General features: G+C 31.2%; 1 protein-coding gene across 2 annotated transcripts; it reads left to right on the top strand.

The window, feature by feature from the left end:
- The first annotated feature begins 1,450 nt into the window (after positions 1-1,450).
- On the top strand, positions 1,451-16,732 carry LOC131957718 (protein flightless-1 homolog). 2 transcript variants are annotated; one of them, XR_009389125.1, is made up of 36 exons: positions 1,451-1,527; positions 6,066-6,173; positions 6,344-6,496; positions 6,618-6,703; positions 6,937-7,013; positions 7,160-7,244; positions 7,449-7,552; positions 7,715-7,831; positions 7,939-7,997; positions 8,090-8,247; positions 8,334-8,418; positions 8,607-8,760; positions 8,977-9,056; positions 9,142-9,218; positions 9,405-9,487; positions 9,710-9,760; positions 9,866-9,978; positions 10,163-10,348; positions 10,588-10,644; positions 10,728-10,843; positions 11,015-11,144; positions 11,259-11,343; positions 11,479-11,566; positions 11,712-11,825; positions 12,013-12,121; positions 12,286-12,369; positions 12,466-12,562; positions 12,660-12,840; positions 13,010-13,235; positions 13,341-13,381; positions 13,630-13,753; positions 13,928-14,017; positions 14,213-14,305; positions 14,421-14,534; positions 14,705-14,989; positions 16,592-16,730. XR_009389125.1 is itself a non-coding variant. In XM_059322463.1 (35 exons), exons 1-35 carry the CDS (start codon positions 1,465-1,467, stop codon positions 14,864-14,866), a joined length of 3,750 nt encoding a protein of 1,249 aa, XP_059178446.1. In that variant the 5' UTR covers positions 1,451-1,464; the 3' UTR covers positions 14,867-16,732. The 2 variants fall into 2 exon arrangements, 1 of the variants encoding a protein (XP_059178446.1); XM_059322463.1 differs by having other exon boundaries at positions 14,705-16,732.
- Positions 16,733-16,924: the final 192 nt, after the last annotated feature.

The raw sequence follows: 16,924 nt of genomic DNA on the forward strand, positions 1-16,924 counted from the left end.
TCATCACGTCAGACATGAATTGTCTCCCCTTTAGTGATCCTGCTCCAGGACGAAGTGGCTATACCAATCCGGTTTCCATAAGTCGATAACAAATCAATATCGTTCGATCTGATGATGCACAAAACACTAACACATGTGTTAGTATGGCTGAACACACACAATGTGCTTACGTTGTTTGTTAAACTAATGTGATCGATTTATAACCTGTTTATGTACGTTAGCATTTAAATTACCCAAATAGACATAGCCAATTGATCTGGTTGGTGAACATGTTAGTCGAGGGTTAAGGTTGAGGTTAAGCGATAAGGCTTTATGTGATGTGACGGTGGGGACAATATGGTGAGGAAGTGGGCACAACGGCCTCTTATAGTTGGGTGTCATTTTTCGACAGACGATACATTAGCCGATTAGGCTGGGCTATGTTAAAGCTGGCTTTAATGGTACCGTCATTCGCAGGCTGTGGTGAGAAATGGCCTAGAATGACATTTATATATATTTAAATGCTAAAATCGACAAATAATCACTACACACAGATTAAGAAGAGGCTGAGCAGGCAACAGCCCAGGGCCCATGTTTTCTGGGGCTTGTAATCAAATGCCGTACGGTGAGATTTCATATACCCGTTCGATGAGGCCCGAATACACCTACCCGTAGATTAAAACGTGACACGGGAAAACAAATCATTAAATGAGACGGGACACTACAATGTAACGAGTACACCACAATGCCATTCACTACTTTCTTTGTGTCACTAAAACCCCTTCCACTCATCACACATCGTCACAAAATTATGGACCCACCCCTGCCCTACGAGTGTGACGACCCATTTATGATTCTAGCTTACTCTCTAGTGACTATCAAAGGGATTGGTTAGAGCTGCATGTTAATTATTATTTATTTACTACCCAATATTTCTGTGCTCTTCGTGATGTTTGTGTTGAGTTGTGTAAGTGGTGTATTGTATTAATCTTTTAACATATTATATCGCCTTCCCTCCCTTTATCAAACAATATGTTTTTTCTACACTTGTTTACGATGCAGGTATTGTCTATCTGTAGCTCTGTGGGGAAATAATGCCATTCAGTTACTAAATTGGACTAAATTGTTTGCTTCATAGAAGTCCCTGCCTTAAAAAGTCGCTCTACATTTGCATTTGTTGCCTGCTCAGTCCATGTTTGCACAATATTGCACATTGAAAGTTTCCTTTCATTGTTGTAATTAAAACACCGTCATTGAGTTTTTCTCGTTTTTCGAGGTGGCTAGAAATATGTCGACTAGTTTTAGTGTGTGGCTTTTTTTTTCTTTTTTGTTTGGAGTTAAAAGAATATAGATCTAGAATCTAGATCTAGATCTAGTCCAGATTTAGAGAGCTGACTTTATACATAGACGAGATCTAGTGGAGGATAACAAAAAATCAAGAACCATAACTATGATTAATTTTTTTACTTCCTCCATCGCATCAAAATGGCGACAACGGGAGTACTCCCGTTTGTGAGGGGCATCGATCTTACTCGAAATAATTTTTCGGTAACTTTACAATAGTGTATTTGTATTTATTTTCAAATAATATGCAAAGCAGGAACATTTTTCCCCTTTCAGAACCATGTTTAAATTTTTAGGACAGACTAGACTATAGTTTAGATTTTAGTAATTTGTGTTCGCCTCCTACTCCTGAATCTTGGCCCTTGGCCCACTTTAGAAAAAAAAAAAAAATTTCGTCTTTATTTAAATTGAAAAATTATGGATCTAGGTCCTACCCAGTAACAAAAGTTTGCTTTCTTAATTACTAGACTCATCATTTTTGAGAGATATTGAATGAGCGTGCATTACAATTGAATAGTCTAAAAACTAAACTAAATATTAGTTAGTACTTTAGTTTTTAGTACTACTACTTACTACTTAGTCTTACTAACTTAGTACACTACTACTGCACTACACTTAACTTTTACTTAACTACACTACTAGAAATCTAAAATTAAACTCAGTACACTGTCACTACAGTAGCAATCTAGTACTAGATCTAGATCTATCTAAAGTATCTAGATCTAGTAAATTTTGCAACTCAGTACTTTAGTACTACTCAGGTGTACTGTGTACACTACAGAATGTGTACACTATTGACCCATCAATACAGTACATTAGAATAAAAACAAGTAGTTCTAGATCTAGACTAGTAGTAGAGTAGACTTATTGTACCTCTAACTAATGAAGATGATACAAGAATAGAAAACTATCAGTTAATTAATAATCATTAAAAAAGTTTTAAAAAACCCACGTTTTCTGATTGAACTAAAAAGTAGAAAATAAACGCTATACATCACAATAATGCAAGCGATCACTCTACTATAAGAGATGAAAAACGTGGGGCGCCGAAGTAAAAGTTATATTACTATTGATTAGATAATACTATTGACTTTTATTAGGGAGCTTGTAGAGAGTCAACAGTATTAGAAACTGTAAGAAAATCACGGCGCCCCACGTTTTTGATCGCTTATAGTAGAGTGATCGCTTGCATTATTGTGATGTATAGCGTTTATTTTCTACTTTTTAGTTCAATCAGAAAACGTGGGTTTTTTAAAACTTTTTTAATGATTATTATTTTCTACTTTTTAGTCTTTGTCTGTTTGTTTGCATTAAAATCTTGCTATCGATTTTATCTTCTCACTTTTTTTGGGTAAACGAAGACAACTCGTAAAAAGACAACTCGTAAAAAGACAACTCGTAAAAAACACGTTGTGTGAATACGTTACTGACTAGAACACATAGATTTGAACCCGTGTCGAGTGGGATAGCAATCGTGTGCCCAACCACTCGACCATATCGTCTCCCCCAAACTGGCCTACCTCCTGTAAGTTTTAAGTCGGTTCAAACTAAATTATCTGCCCCTAAGCCTGTCGCGTCGTGGAATTGTTCGCTTCACTGCGCGCGAGCTACGCGTCGCTGGTTTTTTTTCTAATGGCTCGCAGAGGAGAATTATATATATAGATTATATAGCGGTCTAAAATGCTCAATAAAATGTTTCCATTGATCAATTTAGTAATAATAACAATTGCATATTCTATGGTCATCCAAAAGAAAGCTTCCCTGAAAATTTCAGCGCGCTAGCTAACTGGGAAGTGTCAGAAATTTCTATCGCAAGATTTGATTGGAAAGACAAATAAACAAACAAACAGAGAAAGCAAGTTAAAGAAAACGTGGGAAAATTCAGTGACCAGAGTGAAATTATTGCTGTCTTAGCAATCAATTTATGTGAAACGTCCATGAATGTTATTTCATATTTATAAATCTAGGGTTGTCGGTATCGGCCGAGTTCACGGTAAAAACATGACCCGAATTCTCCCATTACTTTCTGATACCGGACACACGAGATTTGGTTTTGCATACTAAGTTTTTAATTTATGGTAATTAATTAAGTTTAAAAGTTCATTTCCTAATGTTAAATGAAAAGTAGAATAGTTTTCCAGTTGTTTTGATGGCTTAGCGATCTGATTGCATGCTGTCTCTGCTTTGGTCATACCGCTGTATAAAGGTTAACTTCAAATGCGTTAAAAACGCGATTTTTGAAAAGTTTCCATTTAGATAATGAAAGTTTCCACAGCAGATACATCCCATATTTATAGAAATGATATTTATTTTTGGATATTTCGACTTTGACATTAGTAATTACTCATTTGAAAGTAGTCACCGTAAGTAGGTCACGTTGCCCCCATTGACGCCAATGTTATATTTCTTCATCCCGATCTGCCGTCTTTTAGTTTTGATACACTAACAACAGCATCATTATGTAATGTACAAACAAATCTCCTACTTGTTGCTTTAAAAATATTTTAATATACCTGCTTTCATTTTTTTCAACTCTGGTTCTAGTTTTGCTTGAAGTAAAATTTTGCTGAGTCAGACATAGGATACCTGTCTGTTGCTAATTATACACTTAGAATACACTACACTAGTTGTGTGCTAGCTGTAATTTTAAGTATTCAAGTTCTACTTACCCTTACTTATAGTTATATTTATATGCTGAAAATCAGAATTCATATACAATACACATAAAAACATTGATCTGATAACTTTAGTTCACTTATAACAAAATGGCTTAGGTGGACTCTACTTCACCTGCCCAAAATAATAAGGCAGTTATATACACATTACAGTGTTCAAGTCATTTACTTTACATTTCTGACTATGTAGTTCTTTCATTCACTGTATTTATATAAAACATTGCTTTAGAAACATTTTCATATCTGTGCAGTACAGTTTTATAACAAAATGGCTTAAAATGGACTCTACTTCACCTGCCCACAACAACAAGGCAGTTATATGCACATTACAGTGTTCAAGTCATTTACTTTAGATTTCTAACTTTGTAGTTCTTTCATTCACTGTATTTATATAAAAATATTGCTTTAGAAATATTTTCATATTTGCGCAGCACACAATTCTTTGGGGTTATGGGAGGAAGCTAACACAAAAATATACTTCTGTATTATTTTTATTCATTTCAACAGCATTTACAAGTTCTATATATCATTCTAATTAAACTCTGCAAATATGAACAAAATCCAACCAAAATTAACCAAACTATACTCATTTATAGATACCCTATGATGACTTGTCACAAATGGCCAATGTTAAAATGAGGGACTTTTACCCCCCCCCCCCCCCCCCCCCCCCCCCACAAAAATATTCATAAAAAAAAACTATTTGGGATAGAAAGAATTTTTTTTCTGTTTTTTTTTCTCCTGATTGAGATCTACAAGAACATATATTTTTTATTTTAATATAATGAAATTTGTGTTTATACCTAAATCCCTAATAAATCTTACCATCAAAGTGACAATTTTAAAAATTAGGCCTTTTAACACCTTCAGATAGGCCCACATAATATTGAGCATTTACACAAAAAACAGTCAAAGATTTTGTAATATATCACAATCTTCTGATTGGGCTTAAAGCAAATATTTTCAGTATGGTGTGGTTTAAAGTTAAACATAGGCAAAAATAGTATGCCTGAAAAATATAAAAAATAAGATACTTAGGGCCTAAATATTTTAAAACTAAAATATTCCTTATAAATTTTTGCCATTCCTCATCCCTGAAAAACAAAATGTATGACATATAAAAATAATAGGCCTATGCTTTAAATTTAAACGCACCCCAAAAACAAGAAAATAAGCAAAATAGAAGTTATGGTCTAAACTAGCTCTTACCATTCCCCATCAAACAGTAACTATTAGGTGCAGCAAAGCATATTTATCAAATATATATTATGTTAAACCTGAAACCAAGAAATAATTTTCTTAGGAATTTATGTAAGATAGATAAGTGTTAAAGGTATACAATTTTAGTCTAGAACTTATGGTTTACATGAAAAAAATCAATCATGAAGTTATTTAATATTTGTATTTATGACCCATTCATTTTTTTAACTATTATTTTACTTTTTGTAATTTATATTTTATATGCCATTTAAACAATCTAACAAAATATAAGAGATTTAATTCTGACATAAATGTTATTTAAATTTTTAAATTTTTTTTTATAAAGAATGTCTTTCCTGATCATGTACAAGACATGACAGGACTCCGACTATGTAGTTCTTTCATTCACTGTATTTATATAAAACATTGCTTTAGAAACATTTTCATATCTGTGCAGTACAGTTTTATAACAAAATGGCTTAAAATGGACTCTACTTCACCTGCCCACAACAACAAGGCAGTTATATGCACATTACAGTGTTCAAGTCATTTACTTTAGATTTCTAACTTTGTAGTTCTTTCATTCACTGTATTTATATAAAAATATTGCTTTAGAAATATTTTCATATTTGCGCAGCACACAATTCTTTGGGGTTATTGGAGGACCCATTCATTTATGACCCATTCATTTTTTTAACTATTATTTTACTTTTTGTAATTTATATTTTATGTATTTTATTTATGTAATTTATATTTTATGTATTTTTGTAATTTATATTTTATATGCCATTAAAAAATCTAACAAAATATAAGAGATTTAATTCTGACATAAATGTTATTTAAATTTTTAAATTTTTTTTTATAAAGAATGTCTTTCCTGATCATGTACAAGACATGACAGGACTCCGATGGCTTAGATTAAGTCATACCAAGCTTAAAGAGATACCAGCTGAAATTGGATTTCTTAACAAACTTGTATGTAATTATTTGATATTTTAGTCCTGCAATTCCTTTTAACAATATTAAAATAACATAATTTAGAGTAAAATACTACATTATAGTTAATCTCTAATTATTTAATTCAAATTAATACATTCTTTTTTTAAAAAATGTGTATATTATTCTGATACTATTTATTTTTCTAGGAAGATTTGGTTATGGTCCATAATGAGATTGAGTCTTTGGGTAATGACTTGCCACTGTTGCCAGCCCTCCATAGTATTAACTTCAGATTTAACCAACTCACTGATGCTGGTGTGCCCAATAAAATTTTTACCGGAAATGATCTTTCTATAGTCGTAAGTTTTAATTTTAACTTAGTATTTGTCATTATTTAGGGACACCATTTTTTTAGTTGAAATAATTATTCTTTTTTTTCAGTGTTCAGTCAAATATAAAATTAAAAATATCTTTATTTAGGATTTAAGTCACAATAAACTTACACAAGTTCCACCAGAATTAGAAAATGCAAAATCTGTCCTAGTACTCAACTTAAGTCACAACCAGTGAGTATCATTATATTTTTTTAAGTTAAAGTTGTAGGCAGTTTCATTTATACATAGGAAAATATATTTATTGTTGAAATTAGCTACTTATTTAATAGAATAAGTAATGTAGAAATATATATGTAGACACAGTAGAAATAAATATTTATTTGTAAGAGGTCTTGCCAGTTAGTACATATAAAATAGTACTCAAAAACAATAATAAATTACAAAAATATTGTTTTAATTTTCAGAATTGAATTGATACCAAATCAGCTGTTTATTAATCTAACAGACCTTGTGTTTGTAGATTTAAGCAATAACAACTTAGGTAAGATACAATTAGCTAATCTGGGGGCACATTTTTAGTAAAACATATCTTTTGATATAAAATTATATTTAAAACATTCTAACAAAAAAGATAATGAATTATTAATTAAATTATCTTTTTGAATTTTTTTTTTGTAATTCAAATAGAAACATTGCCCCCTCAAATGCGAAGGTTGACCAGTCTTCAAACTCTGATTCTTGATAACAACCCACTGATACATGCTCAACTAAGGTCTGTCTATTTGTTATTGGAGTTTATAATGCAGGAAATAAACTAGATATTTCTTTCAAAAAGATTATACCATATGCAAAGTTACTTTTAAAAAAGCACACAAATAATCATATTTTTATTTCTATGCTTAAATTATGAAATAAAATTGCTTTTTCACCCTTAATTAGAATTTAAAGTATGTTTTTATTTTTTAAAATCTTAAAGGCAGCTACCCGTACTGACAGCACTTCAAACACTTAAAATGAAAAACACACAAAGAACACTAAATAATTTTCCAACTGGTTTGGATACACTCACAAACCTACAAGGTATAGTGGTTCAATTGTTGTTACTTTTATTACATTTATTTTTAACTAATGACTATCTTCAGAAAGAAAGAAATGTGTTCAGGGTGGAGGGGCAGTATTTTGAAATGTATGCATATATTATTTTGTTTTTAAATAACAAGAATGTAATTCCTTTTTTAATAGATGTTGATTTATCTTACAATACATTGACTCGAGTGCCTGAAGCCTTATACAAATTAGAGTCTTTAAAACGTCTCAACCTAAGCAATAATGAGATTGGTGAACTCTCTCTAATGATCGGTGAGATTTCAATTTTTCACCTTTTATTTATTGTCTTATCGTTTTCTATATAAATGTGTTAAACTGTATAAAACAAATATTTTTTCTTACCCTTCTCACTGTTTCAGATATATGGACAAAAATGGAAACCTTGAATTTGTCTCGCAATAAATTGAAAGCTTTACCTGTAAGCAATTTGCTTATAAATCTTTAACTGTAGCATTTTTAAAGTGAAAAACCGTAAATTAAGACTATGTAAAAATATCCACTTTTTTTCAGTCTTCACTTCATAAGCTTCAGAATCTTAAGAAACTGTATGTCAACCAAAATCAGCTTGACTTTGAAGGAATTCCCGCCAACATTGGCAAGCTACACAACCTTGAGGTGTTTAGTGCTGCCAAAAATAATTTAGAGATGATTCCAGAAGGCTTAGGGAGGTAAAACAAAATACTTTCCATAAGAATCTTGCACGTTTTTACTTGTGTTTTATAGATTATAGACCTACCAATATTTTTTTTAACAGATGTGGGAAACTAAAGAAACTTGTTCTAAATGGCAACAGACTTATTACATTACCAGACATACTCCATCTTCTACCTGGGCTGGAGGTAACTCATCAATTTTTATTGCATATTTAATATTGACATTTAGTATAAATATTGTGAATATTTTATATTAAATAATCTCAATGTGCTTGTTTATTTTTTTACTCAACGAATAGTTTACCAACAGTTAGGTTAGTGTACTTTGTTCTAGTTCCAGTGAAATAAAAACAAACATTTCCTCTCTACCTCAGACATTAGATGTGAGGGAAAACCCAGATTTAGTCATGCCACCAAAGCCCCAGGAAGCAAAGTCTGCTCTGCAGTACTACAACATTGATTTCTCACTGAACACACAGTTGCGCTTGGCTGGAGCTCAACCTGTTCCCTCGTCTGGGCAAACACCATGTCAGTTTTAAGTTTTAAAAAAATAATATATCTTAGTTGTTTGTCTCTAAACATATCAAAACTTAAACAAGGTTAAAAAATCAATTTAAATGTTTTAGTTTTTGCTAAGATTTCAATGAAATTAAGTTTCACATTTAGAAGTTTCTATTTAGGATTACTATTACTTAATAACTGAATTAGATGGTTGTTACATTTATTTTTAAAATGTATCCTTAGCCCCCAAAAGTGATCCAGTGGCCAGGAAATTAAGACTGAGAAGACGAAGGGATGGACAGGAAAGTGAAAAAGTTTTAAAGGTATTTTATTTTAAATTTTTAAAATTCTGGACACTTTTGGTGTCTGTGAGGAAGAAAATTTAAAGTTTTGCCATCAATGTTTCAGGGTATGAGAGATGTAGCTAAAGATAAAGCTGAAGGCAAGGGCAACTCAAAAGATGATGAGATAAGAGAACCATTGAAGTAAGTCCATAGCAAACATGTTTTTACAAGTAATTATAGAATAGAGAACCATTGAAGTAAGTCCATAACAAACATGTTTTTACAAGTATTTATAGAATAGAGATCCATTGAAGTAAGACCATTTGCCTTTATACTTTTTTAAATTAAAAAATATTGTAAAAAATTATTTCTTTCTCTTTTTAATAGACCTAAGAAATGGGATGAAAATCTACATAGACCCCAATTAGATTACAGTGAGATTTTTGATGAAGATGTTGGACAAATTCCAGGTATATAAGACTTAGTATTTTTAAACACTGTGTCTGCTATTTCAGAATATAATACAAATGTTTTATTTAATCATGGATTTTTATGATCTTCAGCCGTGTTAACTCTCAAATATTTTTTACTTACACTATTTTATTATTATCTTTTATGTTTATAAATATTGCTTTATTTTTAACCTTAATCTTACATAAACTTTTTTTTAAAATCATTCTTTTATAATTTAGGTTTGTCTTGTTGGGAAATTGAAAACTTTCTGCCTAACTTAGTTGATGAAGGTGAATTATTTTTTAAAATATTCTTTATAATTCAAAATTTAGTCCATTTATATTTTACTACTACTCTGTTAGTTTGGTTTTAAAATATCACCTTGTGCATTGCAGGACTTATTGGTAAATTTTATCAAGCAGACTGTTACATCATTCTTAAAACATTTATTGATGAGTCAAACAGCTTGAACTGGAAAATATGGTACTGGATAGGAAGTGATGCCACGGTAAGTCAGTTATTTTGGACAACTTTCTTCCACCAGTGCATGCAATGGTGGGGGACTGGTGGGGGAGGGAGGGAAGTTAAAAAATACTAGTGGACTTGTAATAAAATAAATTTTGTATTATAATATTCTTTTTTATTCTCAAATTGTCCATAATACTTAAATAATGAATTCTCCATTTGTATAGCTTGACAAAAAAGCCTGTTCTGCCATACATGCTGTCAACTTAAGAAACTTACTTGGGGCTGACTGTAGAACAATCCGCCAGGATCAGGATGATGAAGATGAAGAGTTCCTTGCCTTGTTTGAGTGTGGACTCTCTGTTATAGAAGGCGGGCGAACTTCAAGTGGTTTTTACACAGTAGAAGATGCTGTAAGAAAGTGATCTCTCTTACCATAATTTTTTAATATTGTCTACATAGAGAAACTTCGACAAAGTTTTTCTAATCAGGTTTTGAGGTTTTTTTTTAGTGAATATGTAGATTAATTTTATTTTGGGAATTTTTTTTTCAAACTGTAACATTGAACATATAAAAATTAAAAAGGTTAATTAAAGTAGTTAATCCCATGGTGTTGTATTAATCTGAGATATGGTCACTCTATTTCTCCCAGGAACCTGAGGTCAGACTTTACAGAGCTACGGGGACGCAGTCTGTGCACATGGAGAGGGTGAGTTCTGCACCAACCATTGCTAAGCTAACCAGTTAAGGTTTCAACTGGCATTTAAAGTTGTTTTCCTTTGTTGTTTGCAGTGTCCTCTTACAACTAAAGTGTTGGATTCTAGGCATGTCTTCTTGCTGGATGCTGGCCCTAAAGTCTTTATTTGGAATGGGGCAAAGTCTAATCTGGTTACACGCACCAAATCAAGGTATTTTTAAACTAATTTTTAAAGCCTCATTTGCAAAAAAATGGAAACGTAACATTTACTAGGTGTTAATGAAAACTAGTAATATCCCAAAATTTTTATGTCAAAATATTTGAGTGTGTATTTAATGTATATGAACACTACCATACAACATCTATATTCCCTCTTATTTAGACTAATTGCTGAAAAAATTAACAAAAATGAGAGGAAAGGAAAATCCGAAATAATTCAATTTCCCCAAGGCAAGGAAACATCAGATTTTTGGAGAACTATAGAAGGAGAGCCAGAAACTTTTGAAATTAAGGTACCTGACTATTTTGCTGAAAATAATTCAAGCTTTAGTTGTGACTTGTGCATCCTTTCTATGACTCGGTTGACTCATTTGGAATATTAGAAGAGTATTATCACTTTCTTTCAGACTTCACCACTGTCAGATATTCCAGTAGCTGATCCAAGACTTTACAGAGTAGGACTGGGTAAAGGCTATTTGGAGCTTCCTCAAGGTGGGCGCATTGGCTTTTTTTTTCTTTATATATTATTACATTTTTTATATCACATTTTTTTATTATTATTATGGAGTACAAAGAGTAAAACACTGTGTAAACAATATTTTAAATGATAATCTATATTTATTTCAGTCCACATCCCTAAAAATCGATTGGTGAATACTTTGCTAGACACAAAATGTGTTTATATTTTAGATTGTATAACAGATGTTTTTGTCTGGTAAGTTAAAAATTATTATTTTAAGAAATTTAAAATTAACTTTAATATAACTTTGTCAGCATTAATTGTATGTTGTTGAACTAATTATCATTAATGAATTTTAATTTGTAGAATGTTAATTCACTTAAGTTTGACAATTTTTTAGGATTGGTAAAAAATCTACTAGATTAGTTAGAGCAGCAGCCCTAAAGTTAGCTCAAGAACTCCATGATATGATCGACAGGCCAGAATATGTTACGATATACAGATGTCTTGAAGGGTATGTGTTTTGGTAACACATAACAATGCAGAATCTAATTATTTAGTTAAATAGTTCATAACATTATTTACATGTTAATGTTTTTCTTTAACTTTATTATCTGAAACCCAAAGTGTATCTATGTTTATATTGTTATCTGAAATTTTAAAAATTTTGTTTTCTAACTTGTAATTTCTTGCATGTTTAGAACAGAGCCTCAGATTTTTAAAACCAAATTTGTTGGCTGGGATGATGTCTTGCCAGTAGATTACACACGCTCTGTTGAATCTATAGCTAGGAGAGGAGCTGATATTAAAGTAAGAAACATCTTGCTGATTTAATTTTTATACTTTGTAAATAGTTTTCAGGGGCTTTATTTTATCCATATGTCACTAACAGGTGTACACCATTCTTAAACTAATTTGTAATATATGTTCTTTCAGTTTGAATTTTAACATAACTTTTTTCTCCCAATAAATAGGTGATAATGGAAAAAGACAAATTACAGACAGACTTGTCAGCATTGTTTATGCCAAGGCAGCCAGCCATGACTGAAGAAGAAGCAGTAAGGAACAATAGTGTTTAGAAGCATCAAGTAAAATCTTTTTTTTTTAAAGTTAGAATTTAAACAGGTTGGAAATTTCTTATTTTACTATTGCAGGAGATTCTTTCCTCTGATTGGAATGAGGATCTGGATGGCATGGAGTCTTTTGTACTGGAAGGCAAAAAGTTTGTGAGACTACCAGATGAAGAATTAGGCAAGATAGTTTTATTTCATGATCAAATGTATCTAGGTTTGACAATTATCACCTAATACAGTACATGTTTAAAATCTTTTTATCTTGTCTTTTCTAGGTGTCTTTCACACTGAAGACTGTTATGTGTTCTTATGTCGTTACTGGGTGCCTGTCGAGCTACCTGAGGGAGAGGAGGAAATGGATGAAGAAGACTTGCCAGAGGACGAATTCAAATGTATTGTGTATTTTTGGCAGGGTAGAAATGCTTCCAACATGGGCTGGCTTACTTTTACTTTTAGGTAAAATAGTTTTTAAATGTAATTACTTATTGAAAAAAAAAAGTGAACTAAATTGAGTTAATCAAGTGATTTAGTAATATTTATGCATTAAGAATTCTGGGTCTTGAAAATTTGATGAACAGTATTGTAATATAAAATGTATTAATTTTTGTATACATTTATATTTTAGTCTTCAAAAAAAATTCCAAACCCTGTTTGGTGACAAACTTGAAGTAGTGAGACAATTCCAACAACAGGAGAACCTCAAGTTTCTCTCACATTTCAAGCGGAAATTTATCATCAAGCTTGGGAAACGACCTGCAGCCAGACCGGCCGGCTCAGAAAAAATCAAACCAGCGACAGAATTTTTCCAACTTCGAGCTAATGGTAGTCCTATTGCAACCAGATGTATTCAGGTATGTCAGTATAATATTCAGATTTAAAAAAAAATTGAATTGTATTCAAATCCCAATAGTTGAGAAATAATTTTTTTAACCTGTTATAATTTGTAATGTTGACAGTTGGAGAAACCAGATGCTACTTGGTTATGTCCAAGGTTCTGGTAAGTAGTTATCTTAATTATAGTTGTGGATTAACTTTTTTGTACAATTGATGCATACTAAATGATTTTGTAAATGAAAAATGTATAACTAATGTCATTCCAATAAATATTTGTGATAGTTTTATGTATTTAATATGTTTGTGATATAAGTCTTTTTTGGAGAAATAAAGAGTAGTTTTAAAGCTACACTTGTGTGTTTAATTGGCTGATTTCATCAAAAACTTTTCCTGATTATTTTCATCCCGCAGCTTTATCTTAATGGTACCATTTGATAGTGACGAACTCAAGGGAATTGTTTATGTCTGGGTTGGGAAAAAAGCTGATCACAAGGAAGCGAAGATTGCTGAAGAGATTGCTTATTCCATGTATAAGGTAAGAAAAAATTGCAGATTGATATTTTTGGCTTTGTTTTGAGTATAAACATTAAAAACAGTCAATGTTTAATGCCTCACATTTAGTTTAAAAGCTTATTAGATGTTTAGTATTGGTTCATCTTATTGATTAATAAATCATGAATTTACATAAACATATTTTTATGAATTGAAGGAGGACTTTACAATACAAATGATAAATGAAGGAGAGGAGCCAGAAAACTTTTTCTGGATTGGTATAGGTGGCAGAAAGTCATACGAGCAGGTACTTCTTAGCCTGATCATTAGCACCTTTTAATATTTGTATATTAGTAGTTAATTAGAACTGACAGATCATTTTATTCAACATTAAATTATATTTATTTATAATGACAGTGTTATAATTGATTTATTAGATTGTTAAGAAGTTAACTGATATGATGTGTATTTAAATAATGTGATGACCACTTGTTGCTTCCAGGACTATTCCTACATGCATTATGCAAGACTTTTTAGATGTTCCAATGAAAAAGGCTACTTTACAGTTTCTGAGAAATGTGCAGATTTTTGTCAGGTAAAAAATTCAGAGAATCTAACTCAGTTTCGCTTCAGCTTTCAAATGTTTGATGATACTGAACATTGTAACTAGAGATGCTGTCTTGTTAATTTTTTGCTTGTCTGACTGACAGGATGACCTTGCTGATGATGATGTCATGATACTGGACAATGGTGAACAAGTTTATCTGTGGGTTGGCAAAAAGACCAGCGATGTTGAGATCAAGTTAGCATTTAAAAGTGCTCAGGTCTGTATCCTCAGTACAATGTATTTGTTTCATTAAACCTTAAACATGGTTCAACATTTTATCCAAACACTAGCAGAAATTTAAAAAGCAGCTAGTTAGTGAAGTATTTAAAAAAATAATTAGTTAATTAATTTATTTCCTTGTTCTAATAGATGTTTGTTTTGTGTCAGGTTTATATCCAGCATTTAAGGAACAAACAGCCAGACAAGCCAAGGAAACTGCTGCTAGCAATGAAGTACAAGGAGAACAAAAAATTTGTTATGTGTTTTCATGGTTGGGGCAAACACAAGGAGGTCAAGGACTTCAAAACACTGCTGCCATCTATTTATTAAATAATTTGGTCTGAATCTCACTTTAAAAAAAAACTGGCCAAATGGAATAGTGCTGCACTAACAAGACAGTGAGGCCCTGCCTTCAGTGAAGAATGTTTTACCTTCTCTAGATTGCATTTTGAGGTTAGATCTGCATCTAATTCTCCAACCCTCAACCTTCTAAATGAGTTTTTGCTGTGCAACTGTTTTAGCTGTTGTTTTATGCTTAACTAGTGATATTTTTATATTTTTCCTTGCCCTTTTTCATAAAACTTTGTAAGGAGGAGTTTTCTACTTTGAGCATTGAATAATACTTATATTTATCTTTGACAGTGATGGTTTAATATGTGTAATTAAATTAAAAATATTGTTTTTAAAGTTAACCCCTTGAACCCTGAAAGCCTGAAAAGAATTACTTTCATGAAACAATTCTTGTGCTACATGAATTTACCTTAGCATCTTTTGTAAAGACAAAACCATCATTGAAAAAAATTACCAACAAATCAAAACATCATTTTCTGAGTTAACAAGAGTATATGTTTTATGCAAGGCTGACCCCAAAGGTCAGGGTTCAAATGGTTATGGATATTTAACAAGAATGTTAAAAAGGATTTTTCTGTCTTTTTACCAACTGTGATAAGGTTCTTTTTCAGTTTAGTATAATGTAATCTGTCTGTATTCTACACAACGTTATTGTAAATAGGTTGACTGGTTGTTTTAGATTGATTATGAATTAATTTGGTGGTGCTACTTAGTATTGCATACATAGATAATTAGTCTAGAAAGTGTATTTTGTAGATAAAATCTACATGATGAGATTGCTTCTAAAGCTGTTGGTTCACTAGAAAGAAGGATTGGGTTTTGCATAAGCACTAAAGTTGCCGTAAATTTGAAGATGAGATGTTTTAAATGTTGACTTGGTGTTAACATTTTAAAGTTGAGATGAAGTGACTTTGTGTCACCATTTAAAAGGTGTGTAGGTGACTTAGTGTCACCATTTGAAAGGTGTGTGTTGACTTATTTAATGTCAGCAATTTAAAGATGAGATGAGGTGACTTTGTGTCACTATTTGAAAGATTAGGCTAATGATATGTGATAGAAATTAAAACTGATATAGTAACTTATGAAGGTTACCATTAACAGATATTTTCTGAGTAGTACATTTTAATATATATATTTTTTGTTCACTTATCTATAAATAAAATGGTGACCATTTTATATGAACCATGTGGCCTGTTTATGTAATTTTATAAATCAATTTAAATTAGATAAATTTCAGCAAAAATGTCCATTTTTTCAGAAAGAAATCAATGACAAGCTATTTATATAGTATGAATGGAGATTACTTCTGATGTGTATTCTTAATTATTTGTATTATTTTATAAGTCTTTAACATAAATCAGTGATAAATAGCTGGTAGCTCAGTTGGAGGGCTATATATAGGCTGTCATGTTATCATTATATTGGGGGAGGATCAGTCGTATATATCGGAGGCTTATGTTACACTTTGACTAATATTTTTATTAATTTGAAAGAGTCATTCATATCATATCTATATAGAGTAATAGTAATATATTTTCATTAAAGAGGAGCATCATCTATTAATTACCTTGTATTTCTTCTGATTATCTCATTAGGGCCTATTTATTTAAATACTGAGAGGGATCAATAATGGATAGTATATAATGACTTGTATAGAATTTTATTATCTTAAATAAAAGTGAAATTATTTCTTTTATATTTCAGGTTAAGCATATAAAACGAGTGTGTTTGTCAGATTTTTTAAGCAAATATCATCAGTTGTTACAAGTACATGCCTTAGTCTGGCATACTTCCTCCAATATTTAAGAATAAAAATTATCCTACAACTAGTAAATTGTTGTTAACTTCTATGAAAGCATGATAAAAGAATGAAAAAAAATCCTGTTTCACCAGCTAATTGCTAACCTGAATGATCTGAGACTAAGCTTATCTTTATTTGTACTTTTAAAGTCTTTTTGTATATAAAGAATGATTTCGCAACAGTGAGACATAATGGAATGTTTATTGGGCTACTGAATCTTATACCCCATGCCAATT

Source organism: Physella acuta, unplaced genomic scaffold (assembly GCF_028476545.2).
Source record: "Physella acuta isolate Inbredline_101_S28 unplaced genomic scaffold, ASM2847654v3 ptg001260l, whole genome shotgun sequence".
NCBI classification, from domain to species: domain Eukaryota; kingdom Metazoa; phylum Mollusca; class Gastropoda; family Physidae; genus Physella; species Physella acuta.

Excerpts from the sequence above, each read along its gene's own strand:
- LOC131957718 (XM_059322463.1), top strand. The coding sequence starts at position 1,465 with ATGGCGACAACGGGAGTACTCCCGTTTGTGAGGGGCATCGATCTTACT. Across the intron at positions 7,553-7,714 it reads TACACTCACAAACCTACAAG|ATGTTGATTTATCTTACAAT; the intron begins GTATAGTGGTTC and ends CTTTTTTAATAG. Across the intron at positions 10,645-10,727 it reads AGTCTGTGCACATGGAGAGG|TGTCCTCTTACAACTAAAGT; the intron begins GTGAGTTCTGCA and ends TGTTGTTTGCAG.